The sequence below is a fragment of the Leptodactylus fuscus genome, chromosome 2 (genome assembly GCF_031893055.1).
Source record: "Leptodactylus fuscus isolate aLepFus1 chromosome 2, aLepFus1.hap2, whole genome shotgun sequence".
In the NCBI taxonomy this organism is placed as follows: domain Eukaryota; kingdom Metazoa; phylum Chordata; class Amphibia; order Anura; family Leptodactylidae; genus Leptodactylus; species Leptodactylus fuscus.
In genome coordinates this window covers 125,301,503-125,319,864 of record NC_134266.1, presented here as the reverse complement: position 1 = coordinate 125,319,864, position 18,362 = coordinate 125,301,503, and the positions used below count along the sequence as shown (strand labels likewise).

The 18,362-nt window shown below is 40.6% G+C and overlaps 1 protein-coding gene across 1 annotated transcript in view; it reads right to left on the bottom strand.

Moving 5' to 3' along the window:
• Positions 1–6,091: 6,091 nt before the first annotated feature.
• The window catches only part of RSPO1 (R-spondin 1), a 126,261-nt gene continuing 113,990 nt past the window's right edge, over positions 6,092–18,362 (bottom strand). The window contains exons 5-6 of the mRNA XM_075264578.1: positions 17,660–17,848; positions 6,092–6,857 (exon numbers count right to left, since the gene is read on the bottom strand). Of these exons, the coding sequence (XP_075120679.1) occupies positions 6,721–6,857; positions 17,660–17,848 (326 nt within the window). The 3' untranslated portion in view covers positions 6,092–6,720. The remainder of the gene's footprint in view (positions 6,858–17,659; positions 17,849–18,362) is intronic.

Sequence of the window (18,362 nt, the reverse complement as noted above, 5' to 3'; positions counted from 1 at the left end):
AATCCTTCAGCATGTGGAACCGTGTGCAGACGCGCGTATCTAATCCTATGGCATGTGGTGCTGTGTGCAGAAGTGCGTATTTAATCCTCTGGTGTGTGGGACTGTGTGCAGACCCGTGTATCTAATTCTATGGCATGTGGTACTGTGTGTAGATGCGCGTATCTAATCCTATGGCATGTGGTACTGTGTGCAGACGCGTGTATCTAATCCTATGGCATGTACAACTGTGTAAAGACACGTGTATCTAATCATCCCCTGTGTGGTATTGTGTGAAGAGGCACGTATCTAATCCTACGGTGTGTGGAACTGTGTGTAGACGCGCATATCCAATCCCCCAGCTTGTGGTACTGTGTGCAGATGTGCGTATCTAATTCTCCCCCATGTGGTACTGTGTGTAGACGCGCGTATCTAATCCTCCCCCGTGTGGTACTGTGTGCAGATGCGTGTATCTAATCCTATGGCATGTACAAATGTGTGCAGACATGCGTATCTAATCCTCTGGAGTGTGGAACCGTGTACAGACGCCTGTATCTAATCCTTCAGTGTGTGGAACTGTGTGCAGATATGCGTATTTAATCCTCTGGTGTGTGGGACTGTGTGCAGACCCGTGTATCTAATCCTCTCATGCATGTATCTCAGTTTGGATATCAGTGTTGTATTGTGCATGTGGAGTGACCGTGTGTATTGCAGTTGGAATATGAGTGAAAGACTTGCAGGTTGTTATTGGCTAAGGGGGGGGGGCACTGTGTTTGGAATGCTGTATCTCAGCAACGGTACGTCCGAGCGAGTTGGAGTCTCATCTTAAACCTTCCCGGATATCTAAAGTATCTCTGTGCCAAATTTGGTGAAGATCGGTCCAGTCGTTTGGTTCGCATTAGAGAACAGACAGACAGACAGACAAGAATTCATTTTTATAAGATAGAGAGAAGAGATTTGCAAGGGTTGTATGTTACTCATGTGGTGTATGGCTATGACTAAGGGGAGAGTTCCCAGAAATGCGTCAGCTGGCATTTACTCTTCTGCAATATATGGGACATTTTCCATGATGTTTTTAATTATCCTGTTGTGATGCTCATTCATTAAAAGCTAAGTTTTAATGAAATCTCTGAATTATTGGGTTGATGGACAACAAGAACGTTTTTGGATTACTCCTCTACCTTTGCCGGCAAGGGTTTTGTGCATCAGGAGCCTCAGCAAGACGATGCCTTTTCATATAGAGAAATTGTGGCTGTCTGTTTTGCTTTTTTGATTAGTGCTAGGATACGTCAGGCTGTTGCTAAGGATGTTCTATATTTAACGGGAATTTTGTAAAACATTTTCATTAAAGTTCAAATAAAGTTGCATAATAACCAGTGCATCATAAATATTTAAAATGTGTGTACATATTTATGAAATCTAGATGGTGTAATATTTAGTTTCTGTTGCAGATATTTCCTGAAGAGGCGGAAATATTTCCTGATCTACACGTGGGAGTGACAAATGGCACTTTTGCTTGAAAATCTGTATACGTTTTCTAAGTGAAAGCAAAGTAAATTATTTTCATTGGTTACAAAAGCAGCAATAGCTTGTTTACGTGACTTTCACTACACTGAAATAATGTTCAAAAAAAAAAAAAGCAAACAAGGATTTAAAAACTTTAAAAAGTGTACCCAAGGGGTATTTTTTGCCATATTTTTTCCTAGTATACATTGGAATCCTAAGATACAGTGGCGTTGCAATGTTTATTGAGCTATGCCCTTCTTGAACACAACTCTGTGACTCTACAATGTGCCTATGACATTACAGAGGGATATAGTACACTTCTATCGAGCAACCTACCGTATATACTCGAGTATAAGCCGACCCGAATATAAGCCTAGGCCCCTAATTTTATCACAAAAATCTGGGAAAACTTATTGACTCGAGTATAAGCCTGCTGGAAAATTTCAAAAATTAAAATGGTCGTTTTGTATATGTTATGATTGTAGGCTCTGCTGCGCCAGAGCGTTTATTGATTTCTTGTCATTTGCCCTTTCCTGCCTCCCCTTTTCTGCCCCCCCTTTCCCTCCCTCATGCTCTACCGTTAATTGACATTTCTGTATGCTACTGTGTCTCCCCCCCCACCTTTCCCTCCCCCCCCCCTGGTTTTGTATAAAATTGTAAAATCTTCAATAAAACTTTTAATGAAGAAAAAAAAAATTAAAATGGTCGGAGTTTTTGGGTGCAGTAGTTGCTGGGTGTGGGTGTCTGTCTGCCCCTTCCCTGAGCTTGAGGACTGGGTTTTTTCTTCCCCCACTTGGAATTCAGCCTGGCTGAATATAGGGTATCTGCAGTGCTCCTATTAACCCCTTCCCGATGGAACAGGAGCAATGCATATATCCTATATTCAGTAGACCGGGCACTTTCAGACACAGGGATACCTAATGTGTATGTGTTTCACAGTAATTTTCTACTTTTGTATGTATTCTAGGGAAAGGAGGGATTTAGAACTTTTTAGAACTATTTTTTAATTTTTTTTAAATCTTCTTTTTTTTTGCACTATTTTATGGGAGATTCTATACATTGATATTGTGGCTGGTCATAGAACCCCCCCCCCCCCCCCTAAAAAAAAAAAAAATGCAGAGGGGGGCTTTTTCAGCACAAAAACTGTGCTGAACAATTTGGCTTATACTCGAGTATATACAGGTATGTCACTTCATACATTATACTTTAAATCCTTCTTATGAGGGTTGTTCAATAAATTATCTGCTTGAATATGAAAACTAACTTTTCTGAGAATATTGAACTAATTTTCAATTACAGTACTTCAACACACTTATTCCACTTTGCTTCCACTGATGTGATGTCCTCAGAATAGAAGGAGACTTATTGCTGCTGCAGGAATCCTATTACCACCTCTTTGACTGTAATATAATCAGGAAATGATACCTTGACATTTCTTCAAATTACAGAAGAGAAAGTAATGATGGGGGGAGGGGGGGAATACATTGAGATTTGCCACTATTTATTCCACAGGGTTTTTGAGCTGCGTCTCGCTGGCCTCATCCGGATCATCTCAATATACTGTGTACTAGGGGCAACACGGTGGTTCAGTGGTTAGCACTGCAGGCTTGCAGCGCTGGAGTCCTGGGCTAGAATCCTGCCAGGAACAACATCTGCAAGGAGTTTGTATCTTCTCCCCGTGTTTGCTTGGGTTTCCTCACATTCTACAAAGACATACTAATAGGAAAAAAAAAAAAATGTACATTGCGATCCCTATATGCGGCTTACAATCTACATTAAAAAAAAAAAAAGTAATGACTGGGAACCGGGTCTGGACTGTAAGGTGGATGGTAAAGCTTCATGAAGCCACATTCCCAGATAGTAGCTTGTAATATATGAGACTTGTGAGCTGCGCATTGTCGTGAAGAAGGAACACACCTACTGACAACATCCCATGGCTTTTGTTTTTGATTGTTTTACCTTCATTGTTGAAGCATGGCTGTCTCCAGTAATTGTTGTCTTGTGTGACCTAAATTCTAGTAATAAAACACCTTTTATATCTCAAAAAAACTTTGCCATGACCTTTCCAGCTGACTGCTGCACACAAAATTTCAAATTGGTGACTCCTTGTGCTTCCACTTCATGGATTCTTATTTGGTCTCAGTATCACGGTAGTGGACACATGTTTCATCACCCATAACCCGTAGAAGTTTCCTGGATTTTCTCTAAGTATGTCTAAATTTTCTTGGCTAATTTGCTGGCAACATGTTTTTTTGCACAGGTGTCACGATTCCAGGAATCCGTGTCAAAATCCGGCTAAAAAAACCCGACTCTCATTGAATTCGATGGGTTCTTTTTTCCACGAGCGGTTTGTTACTGCTTGCGGAAAAAAGAAGCAACATGCCCTTTCTTGAGCCAGATTCCATGGTGGAATTCACCACAGAGTCTGCGGCGCAAACACTCCCTCCCGAATGCCAGAATGTCACAACCGGATGCTGGTTTCACTGTGTGCACTGCACTGGCATCCAGTTGCGGCAAGCTGTTTTTTGGACCAGATTCTGAGGTGTCCTCTGCGTCAAAATCTGGTTCAAAAAACCCCGTGTGAACCCGGCCTTAATGAACACTAGAGTTCAGGATCGTTTTTAAAATTCGATTTCCAATCATTTTCCATTCGAACCCGATCCCAATTCCGATCCTAATGCAAGTCAATGGGATTTTTTTAATAATCGAAGATCAGATTTTAAAAACGATCCTATTCACTACACAGCATGGAGACTAAAAATTGAACGCTTTAATTTGTAGACTCCACGCTGTGTAGTGATTAAAAAACAATCCTCTGGCTACTTAGTCCCCCCTAGTGTCCACTTAACTGCACAGATCGCTGCCGCTCTTGCTCCTCTTCTCGCCTCGCTGCCCCCGCCTTAGGTTAGTGTTACAGACCTAGGAAGAAGGCGGAAGAAGGCTTGTGGCTTAGGAGAGTGTGGGCGGGTGCAGGGCGGGGAGACGTGCCTGAGCTTTTCTCTCCTCATTTTTCATGCGGAGAGGGGAATGGAATCCCATACAGAGTACAAGCGCAGATATGAACTGAGCCTAAGAAACTTAATAATCTTAATTAAAAATATCCTACTATTTTGTGTATACAGCTCCTGTGAAGACCTATGTGTCTTTACGGTTACAGACTGCAAACAACTGGGGGTTTGTAGTATATACCCCTGGATACAAACAAAGATATACTGTTGGATTTGTTGGTGCTATATACACAAGTAAAATAGATTAATACTGTGACTCTATAGGAGTTGTAATATCAAAATGTGCGCCATGAAATTGCTGCAAGTACCTAAAAAGTTAGATGTGTGGAGAAGATGCCTATAGCATTGTGTCTGATAAAAAAAATTGAGAGTTAGATATAGCTTGGTTGTTATTAGCAACTTCTATAGTGCTCGCTTTGACAACTCTTACTTTGATATAGTATCCTATCAGTTTTTGACATAGCATGCCAGATTTCAATGTCAGAGTCTACGTATGATATCCATGACATGAATATGTACATAGTACTGTAAATGCTAAATTTTGCAATGCCACATTGTGAAATATATTTGGGCTTGAAATAACAATGACTTCTGCAAAGCCATAAACACAATTCATGTTGTTAGACTAAAAGTAGGTTTAAAACTAAAAGCGTTACAAAGTTTCTGTGTTTATTATTATGTGCTTGCCAGTTATGTAAATGTTGGCCAACTAACTCATTGATTTAACTATGGTAGTGGTAAAATGTTATGAAACCAAGACTAAGGCAGGACCACTCACACCACTTACCTCTGGGTGATATACTGACATCTAAATTCATTTTCTGGGTTCGTCTTGGTGCAGAAGAGCTGCTGTACTGTACTACAATCCTTTACCAGGCAGCAAGTATACATTATAATCTATACAATACTACAGTTTACTGTCAGAAAGGTGAATTATTAATAAAATAGAATGTAATCTAGTGCTCTGTGTGTTCAACTAAATATGAGACCAATTTCCGGCCATTTAATTAGTTATATAATAAAGGTTCGCCCAGGCTGTTGTGCCCCTAAACCAAGCTCTCCAGGATAGACTTGCCCCCTGCTTTTCCACATCCACCAAGGCACACGGTTGTTGTTTACATCCAGCACATCTGTTCACTTGCATTTCTGGTACATTTTTATATAGTTCCGTATTTGCTTGTACTGGCTTCTTTGCCTGCCCACTTCCTTTTGCAGATGTCAAAGCTCTACAATTTGGGTTGTCTCTATCCGCTTTGACCACCCCACCTTTGTGAGGTCAGTGTGCTCTGCACTGGGCGAAAGAAAAAGGCTTCAGTGCCAGAACAGAATCTTAGAGGAAGCGAAGAGGATTCATCTTGACTGGACACGTAACTGAACAATAGATTTTTGCTATAGCGCACATATTGTAAAGTTGGCTGTTGTGTTGGATTAGAGGGGGAATAAGCCACTTTGGTCAGAAAACCCCTTTAACTATGGGGCACTTTGAATTCTTGTTGTGCCCTTTGTAATCGGCAATAAGCTCACAGCTATAGTGTACTGTGTGTGCATTCACTCATACCATACCCATGTATCTTATGTTATTATTTAATTACCTTCTTTTTGTAACAATAAAACACTTACAAATCCATTTGAAAATAAAACTTTTTAAGTTCATTGTTACTGCCCCATATTCATTGATACATCTCCTTAGTGTACTTCTTCAGAAGCTTACTCAGTTCTTTATTTTTCTTGTTTTTTTCTGAAGTAGTTTCATAGTGATGACCACAACCATGGGTCACAAATGTTTAACATATACTCCCCAAAGATTAAGTCATACAAACACCTGAAAACACAGACTTAAAAGGAGGGAGGGGAACAGTGGGAATACTCTAGGCGACATAAAACCCCACAGTTCTTAGTGTTACTCAAAACCATTTCCAGCCTTTGCAACTTCTACTGAAGTTAAACAATTTTTGCATGACCTTCAAGGTGTTATCATATGACTAGAAAAGTCATGCACGTCATGGTACTGATCAAGAAATAGCTCTGTACCCTTTTATCTTCTCTCTGGAAGTCCTGGGTAAAATTTTCCCCTCCTTATGGCAGTATAAGCTCAGTTAGCTAACTGCAAGAGTTTGCCAATCAATCGCCAATGGTGTAGGTGCTTAAGTTGTAGCAGTGCTCCAGTTCAAGAAAGCGTCTTAGATATATAGCAGCATTATTCTCTTGTTGTTGGACCCTATAGTGACATCTACTTTGTTGGGACAGAAGGAGTGATGGGCATTGACGTTACTCTTTGTTGGTTTCTTTTCTTCTTATTTCCTGTCCCCGTGTTTCGGTTTTTGTTCTTGTTCCCTTTTCCTTTGGTGTTCTTGGCCTTTTTTCCTCCTGCAATAAATAAACGGTTATTTTAGTGAATGCATTTGAAGAAGAATTTTTAGCAGCCTGTTGTAGGAACTCTACAAAAGTCTTCCTTAATTTTACTCTTGGCTGGACATGTACAGATATATGGTTTGGATGACCACCTTTTAAAGACAACATAACTCCATGGTATAGAGTCACAAACTGAATCCCCCGATAGTCCCCTATACCAGGTGGACCTCCAGCTCACCCTGGCATGACACAATACGTTCACTGTAATTTATACAGATATGATGAGGGTCATCATACAACATCTCAGCCAGGCCATGTGTCAGTATAATATACTGGGTAAATTATTTAAGAAACTACCCCATCTATTTTTATATGATGTAGCCACATTGGGTGGCTGAGATGACATCTAAGAGTCTGGCCAACCACTATCCTTCCTACCTGGGTCCCATCTTTTCAATCACACTGCAGGGCCCCAAATCATCTTTTTGCTGCCTAAGGTCTGCTTCTGTGTGCACATATCCCTGATTTATAGAGCTAAGAGGGCTCTATTTCAAGGTAAAAAAAAACAGTAGCAGGCTACTGATAGGAACCCAAGACAGAAACAGTGCAAGGTAATGGCTAGACAGCAAACGACTACTGAAAAATATGTTTATAGTACTTTGGTGACATTTTAGGAATTTGTGAACTAGTGTCAAGTAATACTTGCATTTAGCTATCTAATAGAACCCCAAAATTAATTATACTCGGTACCACCATCTGATGCCAATTCCTACTAATTTGGTTATATAAGTAAATGAAGTATTGTTGAGGTACAGTATATCTTTTTGTGGAACCCATCAGAAATACCAGCCTGTAATCAATGAAATGCTATCACAGGCGGTGGTGATGCGCTGAAAAGTGTGAGTCCTATTAGTGTATTAGTATAATACAGGTTATTGAAAAAGGTTGTCTATATCATGTTAATATTTACTTAGACAAACCCTTTTTTAAGTTAGCCATGTGTCAGCAGTCAGGTAAATGATTGAACCAAACATGCACTTCTATGGGGATGCTAAGGAAGACAGTAGTATATGTTATTTAAGTAGTGCTGCAGCTTTAGAGTGCTGCAGTCCTCGGTTCAGATCTGACCAAAGACAACATCTGCATGGAGTTTGTATGTTCTCCCTGTGTTTGTGTGGGCTCCTTCCACACTCCAAAGACATACTGATAGGGAATATAAATTGTGAGCCCTATATGGGACAGTGATTGACAATGTCTGTAAAGTGCTGCGGAATATAATGGAGCTAGCCATGTAAGCATCCTACTAATATTATAAATGAGAAAGTTTGTGTGTTTGGATGTTTGTTACTCAATCATGCAAAAACGGCTGAACGGATGTGGATAAAATTTGGCACACAGCTTGTAGCCTCGATTAACACATAGGCTACTTTTTAACTCAGTAAATAACATGGCTTCAAGACTATTATAAATTTATGTTCACATACTATATTAAACTGCTCTTGGCAGCAGGCTGATAAATCCAGGTCTGTTATCTCTGTAAGTAAACACACATCTAACCCTGAGTCCATTGTGTACCAACATTTGCATATTATCTGATCTGCGTATTATCTGATCTGCTCCAGGCAATGCTGAAACACTGGATGGGAAAACACCTTTAATCCAAATTGGCAGTTTGCTACTTTTAAACATGATGGGAAAAAGAAAATCTAATTTGTCGCAAAATTCTAAAACAATGAGAGCTATGAAGGCAGCCAGAAGTCAACAGAGTTGACAAGCGGATCTGAGTGGGATCATCAATGACAACAACGCACTCATTATATGGCATCCCAGCGAACTGCTGAGATGCTGGAACAATCACAGGCACGGTGCAAGGAACAAGTTCAATGGCAGGCCAGCTTGAGAGCTGCCGAAATGCCTAAGCATGTGGATCATCCACGCCAACAACATGTTCTTTATATGGCTTCCCAGTGGGCTGCTGAGATGCCGGAACAATCACGGGCACAGCACGAGGAACGAGTTCAGCAGCAGGCTAGTTTGGTTTTGAGAGCTTTCCACTCTCTTTTCTCTTACTCAAACCAGAAGGCGTTAGATGTATAAGAAATCATTTATTCCCGTTTATGTCATACCTAAGTAATTCAATTAATTCTAATTGATACTTAAATGTTGAATTCCAACCATTAAACATTTGGACTTTTTCCTAATTGCCCTCAAAACCAATGTAATATAAACTACAAACAAAAGTAATGTAAGCAGATTATTGATTTAGAAGTAGCTGAATGTAAAATACTATTTGTGCTATTCTCACCCTTATTAAAAACAACTATTATAATGTTGCACTGTCCCAAGCCAAAATCTAGATTCTGGACCACGATGACTGTAAATTATAGTAACTTAAAGAATTAACGTTGCCATTTTCCTTGCATGGATCTTAATGCTTCTTTTTTACACAAAGCCTTCTGCGTGGTAAATTATATCCCAACCATACCACATTGTTACGGGAAATGTATTCCTTCAGTTCCATAAATGGCAATTGTTGAGGGGCCCCATAAGGATTTAGCTGCACAACAATTCCTATTATTTATGTCCTATGCCGTTAAAGAACTTTTTATAATGTCCATAAAACAGAACAACCAGATAGTAATTTCATTAACTCTTTTCTTGCTGGCAGCGTTAACTCATGGAGAATATTGATAATGATTACGGTAATATCTACAGATAATAAATCACTTATTATTTTATCACAATATTAATGTTGGTCCATCCTATGAAGCTGTAAAGCTGTGCTTATTGATGGCTGAAAGACTATATATACTCACATTTTCACAAATTATGTCATGGGTAAAAAGCAGAGTAAAATGCAAATAAGGAACACTAAAACAGTATACATGCCATTAATACATTTATAACAGGATGCTGCATGGTAATGTGCTTATACACAGTTATGGGAGCCACCGTAATATGGCTTCCTTCTGACCTAATGGTCATATGATCCACAAGTGATAAGAAACTGTTAGGGCTGCTGCATCCTACAGGACGCAGATAAGTTCTGTGGTTATGGGCGGGAAACTATATTCCTCCTGTAACTGGAGATATATGTATCAGCCCCAGTTATGAATCAAATCAGACTTTCCCACAAAAACAATAGTGTTCAGATGCCTATTATGACTTTATAGGCGCACAATGTAAAAAAATACATAAAGAAATAAATAGAAATGTAAAAAACATAAAGTAAAATAATTTAAAAAAATAAATAAATAATACACCAATAACACGCCCTCATCACAGGTTCTAGCCCAACTCCTGACAACACAATACAAAATAAAAATTACCATAACAGACAGGAAAAACTATTTTACAAAGTTTTTTTTACTAGAACTTTGTGCTATTAAATAAAAAAAAGTGAAAAGTCAAAAGCAGACACGTTTTCCCTCTTTTGTTTATATTTTCTCAGATATAAAATAAAAAACATTGAAAAATAAAAACTTCATAAAAATAAAGCCCTATGTGTGCACAGCTGATTACCAGGCAGATGTCTGATTGTGCTGTGACTATAACGAGCAGCACTTGTGTGCTCATCACATGACCATGGACCGTAAATCACATGACCATGGTCAGACTTTTATCCAGTAGAAGTAACAGAATGAATGACAGCAAGCAGAGATATAGAAAACTGTGAGGAATTCATACAAAAAGTATATTGGAAAATTGTACAACTCTTTATTATACAAACCATAACATTTGTTTCTCAATATTGGTCTGAAAGTGGCCAACCCCTTTAAGTAATACAGTCTATGATCAAGCCATATACAGTGTGGGGCAATATGGTGTGCATTTATAAGGAACATTGTGGCAATATTGGGCATTATGGTTAGCATTAGTGATAGGTAATTAGCCTGTCGCACACTGTTATGGAAACATTATGACTGTCAGTATTAGGCCATGCTCGGATTACATAATAAAGCAATATACTGTACAATGGGATTATTGGGATGGCTTTCACTGTTCTGATGGCATAACAGCTGTTACTATTATAGTTCTCTGTTATGAAGCTCATATTTTGTGGAAACTCCTTTCAAGTTTTAGTTTTATTAGAATAATATTTAAATATGGATATTGTGATATGGATAGAGCACAATGAATTACCGTATTTTTCGGACTATAAGACGCACTTTTTTCCCCCAAAATTTCGGAGGAAAATGAGGGTGCGTCTTATAGTCTGAATGTGGGGGGAGGAGCGGATTTACAGCATGGCCGCGCTACTGCCACCGCTGGTTTTCTTCAGCGGCAGGAGCATGACAATCTGCAGGCCCCGGCAGCTAAGACACTCCCCGGCATCCGCCGGTCTATTACAGCAGATGCCGGGGACGGTCTTAGCTGCCGGGGCCTGCAGATTGCCACGCTACTGCCACCGCTGGTTTTCTTCAGCGGCAGGAGCTGCCATGCTGTAAATCCGCTCCTCCTCCGCAGGTCCCGGCAGTTAGTTAGCCCCGGGGCCGGTCCCCACCGGCCCCATACCTTTAGTGATGCAGGCCGGCTCCTGCACGGCGAGGCCGCAGGAGCCGACCTGTTCCGATGACAACAGGGAGCCTAATGAAGGCTCCCAGGCCTGTCATAGATATATATCACTATCGTGGCTGGTCTATGAAACTCCGCGATAGTAATGTATAGAATCTCCCATAGACGGCAATACACTTGTATTGCCGTCTATGGGACTTGCAATCAAATGATTGCAGGTTCAAGCCCCCTAGGCGGGGGATAATAAAATAGTAAAAAAAAAAAAAAACACTTAAAAAAAAAATATAATAAAAAATAAAATAAATAAAAGTTCACCTCCTTTCCCTAGAATACATATAAAAGTAGAACATTACTGTGAAACATATACGTTAGGTATCCCTGTGTCTGAAAATGCCCGGTCTACTAATATTTTTATGTACAGTGAACGTCAAAATCAAAAGTGCTAAACCGCCAGGTTTTTCTCTCTGTTTTGCCTCTGAATTAAATAAAAGGTGATCTAAGCAATAAACATTTCCCAAAATGGTATATCTAAAAAGTACACCTGGCCCCACAAAAAAAAAACACACTATACATCCCCGTACAGCTGCAGGGTCACCTGTCAATGTGGCCTTGCAGCTGTTCCAAAACTACAACTCCCATACATTAAATATTTTACCATTTTTTGCCTGAAAATTTTTTTTCCCTATTTTTCTCCTCTAAAACCTTTTTATAGTCCGAAAAATACGGTATGTATTAATAATCACACCGGAGACACAGCAATAGTCTGGAGTCTTTCATTGAAAGTTTGCTTCACTTTCCAGAAACCCCAATACATCTAACCAAACAGAAGCCATGACACATTTAATGCATAATAATGAATGGCCTACGGTGTTGTCAAGCTGCAGCTGAAAAAGTGTGTTAGGACTTTGGTTGGAGATGAGTGAACAGTTTTGAAACTAAACCGGTTTAGATCTGAAATTTCACCCATAATATACGGTACAGACCAAAAGTTTGGACGCACCTTCTCATTCAAAGAGTTTTCTGTATTTTCATGACTATAAAAATTGTAGATTCACACTGACGGCATCAAAACTATGAATTACCATATGTGGAATTATATACTTAATGAAAAAGTGTGAAACAACTGAAAATATGTCTTATATTCTAGGTTCTTCAAAGTAGCCATCTTTTGCTTCGATTCCTGCTTTGCACACTCTTGGCTTTCTCTTGATGAACTTCAAGAGGTAGTCACCTGAAATGGTCTTCCAACAGTCTTGAAGGAGTTCCCAGAGATGCTTAGCACTTGTTGGCCCTTTTGCCTTCACTCTGCGGTCCAGCTCACCCCAAACCATCTCGATTGGGTTCAGGTATAGTGACTGTGGAGAGCAGGTCATCTGACCTAGCACCCCATCACTCTCCTTCTTGGTCAAATAGTCCTTACACAGCCTGGAGGTGTGTTTGGGGTCATTGTCCTGTTGAAAAATAAATGATGATCCAACTAAATGCAAACCGTATGGAATAGCATGCCACTGCAAGATGCTGTGGTAGCCATGCTGGTTCAGTATGCCTTCAATTTTGAATAAATCCCCAACAGTGTCACCAGCAAAGCACCCCCACAACATCACACCTCCTCCTCCATGCTTCACAGTGGGAACCAGGCACGTAGAGTCCATCTGTTCACCTTTTCTGTGTCGCACAAAGACACAGTGGTTGGAACCAAAGATCTCAAATTTGGACTCATCAGACCAAAGCACAGATTTCCACTGGTCTAATGTCCATTCCTTGTGTTCTTTAGCCCAAAAAAGTCTCTTCTGCTTGTTGCCTGTCCTTAGCAGTGGTTTTCTAGCAGCAATTTTACCATGAAGGCCTGCTGCACAAAGTCTTCTCTTAACAGTTGTTGTAGAGATGTGTCTGCTGCTAGAACTCTGTGTGGCATTGACCTGGTCTCTAATCTGAGCTGCTGTTAACCTGCGATTTCTGAGGCTGGTGACTCAGATGAACTTATCCTCCGCAGCAGAGGTGACTCTTGATCTTCCTTTCCTGGAACGGTCCTCATGTGAGCCAGTTTCTTTGTAGTGCTTCATGGTTTTTGCAACTGCACTTGGGGACACTTTCAAAGTTTTCCCAATTTTTCAGACTGACTCACCTTCATTTCCTAAAGTAATGATGGCCACTCGTTTTTCTTTACTGAGCTGCTTTTTTCGTGCCATAATACAAATTCTAACAGTCTATTCAATAGGACTATCAGCTGTGTATCCACCTGACTTCTGCACAACAGAACTGATGGTTCCCAACCCCATTTATAAGGCAAGAAATCCCACTTATTAAACCTGACAGGGCACACCTGTGAAGTGAAAACCATTTCTGGTGACTACCTCTTGAAGCTCATCAAGAGAATGCCAAGAGTGTGCAAAGCAGCAATCAAAGTAAAAGGTGGCTACTTTGAAGAACCTAGAATGTAAGACATATTTTCAGTTGTTTCACACTTTTTTGTTAAGTATATAATTCCACATGTGTTCATTCATAGATTTGATGCCTTCAGTGTGAATCTACAATTTTCATAGTCATGAAAATACAGAAAACTATTTGAATGAGAAGGTGTATCCAAACTTTTAGTATGTACTGTATATTTTTTAACGGAACTGAAACTTTTGTGCTTTGTCTCAGACAAACTAAAATAGTTGCTGTCACATTTAACGCAACATAGAAAAGCAGAGGAGAAGAATCACATGGCCTCTAATCTAGGCCGACTTCTTGCATCACCTGACAGCCTCTCAACCAATCATGAGTGGTGACTGGAAAGGTTACATAGCAGATGTCATATCAGCATATAGGATACAGGGCAGGATGTAGAAGAGCCATTTAGTGACAGAAAAGTTTAGGGGAAAAAACAGTAAACACAGTGATACTAAAATAAATACTAACACTTCACAGAGATCTTCAAACACAGAGAACCACCTATTACACTCAAACACTATATGCTGGATCCACTCTGCCCATATGAGAAAGACTAACTAACTAACTGAGTAGCAGTTCTCATCCTGGCCATGTGTCATCTGTAAGTGTAGGGATCCAATTGCTCTTAGTATGAGCAAGAGGATGTTGACACATAGGAATTTGATGCTGAATCTGCCAAGCAGAAAATTTCTGAAGATTTTTTCTGCTTGATAAACACCAACGTGGATTTTAAGGCCAGGTTCAGATGGGGATTTTTGGTCCGGAATTTGATGAGGTGGTCGCCTCAGATTCTGGACCAAAAAATGATAGGCCGTGCCTGGATGCTGGTACTGTACACCGGCATCCGGTCACGGCATTCTGCTCCGGATTAGGCCCAAATGAATGGGCCTAGTTGGGAGGGAGGTGTTGCAAGGCACAAATTCCACGTCAAAATCCTGATCAAAAAACCCTGTCTGAACCTGGCCTAACACTGAATTTGAAGCAGATTTTGACATGGTATTTGGAGAAGAGTACTATTGCGGGGCAACACGGTGGCTCAGTGGTTAGTCTTGCAATGCTGGATTCCTGGATTTGAATTCTACCAAGGACAACATCCGCATACCGCATCCCTGTGTTTGTGTGGGCCTTCGCCCACACTCTAAAGACATACTGGTAGGGGGGAAAAAGTGTTGCTGTGTTTTGCCTAGTTTGCCTTTATTGGACAAAGCCAAATTTTGGGAGAAAATTTTGACAAATTCTGTGTGGTTTTTGGACACAGGGATACCTAATGTGTTTCATAATATTTAACTACTCTTATATGTGTTCTAGGGAAAGGGGGGGGGTGATCACTTATGCCATACATTACAATTACCCACACTTCTACTACAGAATATAGAATTTAATGCTAGACAGTCCTGGAAGCCTTCAATTGGCTTCTGGTTGTCATGGCAGCCGATTACTAGCCTCTTGTTCTGGGTGCAGGCGGACCTGCCCAAAATGATGGGCACTGATCGCGAGCATTAGTGCCAGGTCTTTGCTAAACGGCCGCCATATTTAAAAACCCAACATCCACCATAATAGTATGGCTGGTGTCGGGAAAAGGTTAACAATTGAAAGTGAACGTTGGCGGTCAGCTAAAAACATTTAGCAACATTAATAAAATCGTGTGTTCACAGCTGAGCTGTTGAATCAACGTCTATGTGCTTACATAGTGCTTGTATTTCTTAAGAATCAGTGTCTTTGTTCAGACTGTTTTGTACGCGGCTGTACAGGATTCTTCGCAGTCCGTGGGTGTTGGAGAAGGAGCAGGCATATTGTAGATAGATTTGTTTCTGCAGTTTCTCTCCCTGTGTTGATGTTTTGCAGCTCTAAAGCTTGAGGTTTTGTTTTGGAGATAACATCCGGGGGTCCAGCCAAGTTTATACAGGAAGAATGTAAGCTGGCCTCTTTTAATTAATGCCCTTTTAACAAATGATACGTTATCAGACTAAACCAGAGTCTAGAAGTTCACTCCAGAGAAATTCCTGGAGCAGTAAGGTATAGTAAACAGAAGTTCACTTCTGAAAGCTCAGCCACTGAGACGCCTGTGGCAGCGCGTGAATTCACTTCAACCTAGTGCTCAGAGGGTAGGCAGCTGCACAGACCACCCTTTTATCATCACCCACAATCCTTTACTGGGAGCCTACTATGCTTTTAATGTGAAGTCTTCATTATAGTCAGGTCTGATTTCATTTGGTACACCAGACCTGGCAGTCAGGCACAACACTTTATTGCTTTGCCGATTTGGTGGTCTGGAGGATTTCGGAGCTTCAGTGGTTATCTGCTTTCCTACACAATTTGAAAACATTAGTCACAAAGGACAAGAAGGCTTCATTTTATTTTTGTTGGGTTGCACTTATATGGTTTCACTGGAAACACTTGAATAAAAATTGACAAAACATCTGCTGCAACTAACATTTCCCATCAAAACACAAGCTATCTGTTTTGGGACTAGAATTGTGAAGAAATCTCCTTTTCATGCCTACAAGTCAACAAAGAGGGACCCTTGAAATTAGAGTAAGCAGACAACTTTCCCTTGTGTATGTAGAAACACACATAAACTTTGGCACTTTTGAATATGCGTGTCATGGGGGAATAATATATAAACTCCTTAACAACTATATTAATAACTATATAAATATTAATAACTATGCCTTGCTTGATGAAAAAAATATAAAAGGTTATGGACTGTAGATTTTAAGGATACGTTGATACAGGGTTTTTATGCTGACTGCCAGATTGGAGTCAGGAAGGAATTTTTTCGGGGAAATTGGCATGAGCCTCATGGGGTTTTTTCCTTCCCCTGGATCAACACTATAGGGATTGTAGGGTTATAGGTTGGAATTGATTGACTATGTAACGATGTAAAGGAGTTTCCATACTGGAGAGGTCATCAGTATGTGATCTATGGGGGTCCAACACCTGGACCCTGCATAGAGCAGCTGTTCTGGTGGGCTCTAGGCTGTAGACTGGGAGTGTGTGCAGACTGCTCTTATTTAAGCAATAGAAGTAACTCTAAACCCCCCTAGAATGTCTGCAATAGAGTGCAAGGGGCTGCATTTCAGAATATAGTACTTGAATAGAGGCAGAGCTTCTTGCACTCCCTGTCCAGCATCTGATGCCTAAAGCCTGCCAGAAAAGCTGATCTGTGCAGGGTCCAGGTGTTAGATCCCCACAGATCATATACTGATGACCTGATAACAAAAATATCTTCTTGTAATAAATATTCTGCTACAACATGTTAAAAGTGCATGGCGAAAAATATATATATTTTTTATATATAATGGAGGTGGTGGTGGTGGGGGGGAACATGACCTAAACCTTGCCCTCGGCCCATGGGACTCTAGCTATGTCACTGTCTTTAAGACTTGGTTACAAAGGCGTCAGATATCAGGAGTTGTAAAGTAACCCTTCGTTCACATCAGCGGCGGTATTCTGTCCGGGGTAGTCTGCATGAGGACCCCCTGCGAATGGAAAACAAAACGCAATTGAAAGTGCTGTGGAGCAAAAGCACACAGACCCCATAGACTATAATGGGGTCTGTGTGCTCGCCGCGCGCTGCCTGCACAAATCATACGGACAGAAAATTAGAATGTGAACTACTTTCCTGTCCGCATGATCCCTGCGGAGATCTGGCGGCAAGCTCATGGACTCCATTATAGTCTTTGGGGATCCATGTGCTTTCACTGGTACACCACTTGCAATTGCGTTCGGTATTCCGTTCGTGGTGGTGATGGGGGAGGTCCTCATGTGGACTCCCCCGGATGGAATACCAATGCAGATGTGAACGAAGAGTAAGTAAATTTGACCTCCCTTACACAGTCTTAAACGAAAGTTCTTGAACCTACCATCAGGGCATGGGATTGTGGGCATTGTGCATTTCCTCTTCTCTGCGGTAGGTGGACACAGAGATTCACCGCCTAGTGGTGCCTTCAGAACTTTCCTACTTCTTTCTTCAAATCCATTTTTTCTTCCACATTTCTTTCCTTTAGGAGTACATGGACCCCATGATCCCCATTCACTCATTTCACATTGTGCTGGAACACAAGAAACAGCAATTCATTTGTATGTCAAGCAGTCATATCTAAAAAGGCTTAACACATGTTAGAAATAGAAGTGTTTGATGCAGTTGGATAAGAATATAAAATTAGCAAATATTTTATACTACTTCTGCTGTGATCCTTCTGTTGATAGATCTTTTCCCAATGGATACTGATAAATGAAACATTTTCATACATTTCTGCTAAAGGCCAGGCTTAAAAATGTTCTACTATTCAATCATGTTCGTAGAGTCATCCAAGAGTTGCTACATGACTGCTGGTTGAACAAAACGATTTTGGCAGGACCAGTTGGCTGACTTTTGTGTGCTAGGCTTTCCCAACTCTTCTTCGAAGATGAACGAAATTTCAATATATTCGACCCCTTTGTTTTAAACGGGAAAGGTGTCTGACAGCCACGTAATACCTTTTCCCTGTTGAGAACACATGCACACTTGGCTGAGCCAATCATGCATATGTATGGGAGAGTTGGGAGCAACGTTGGTGCAATATA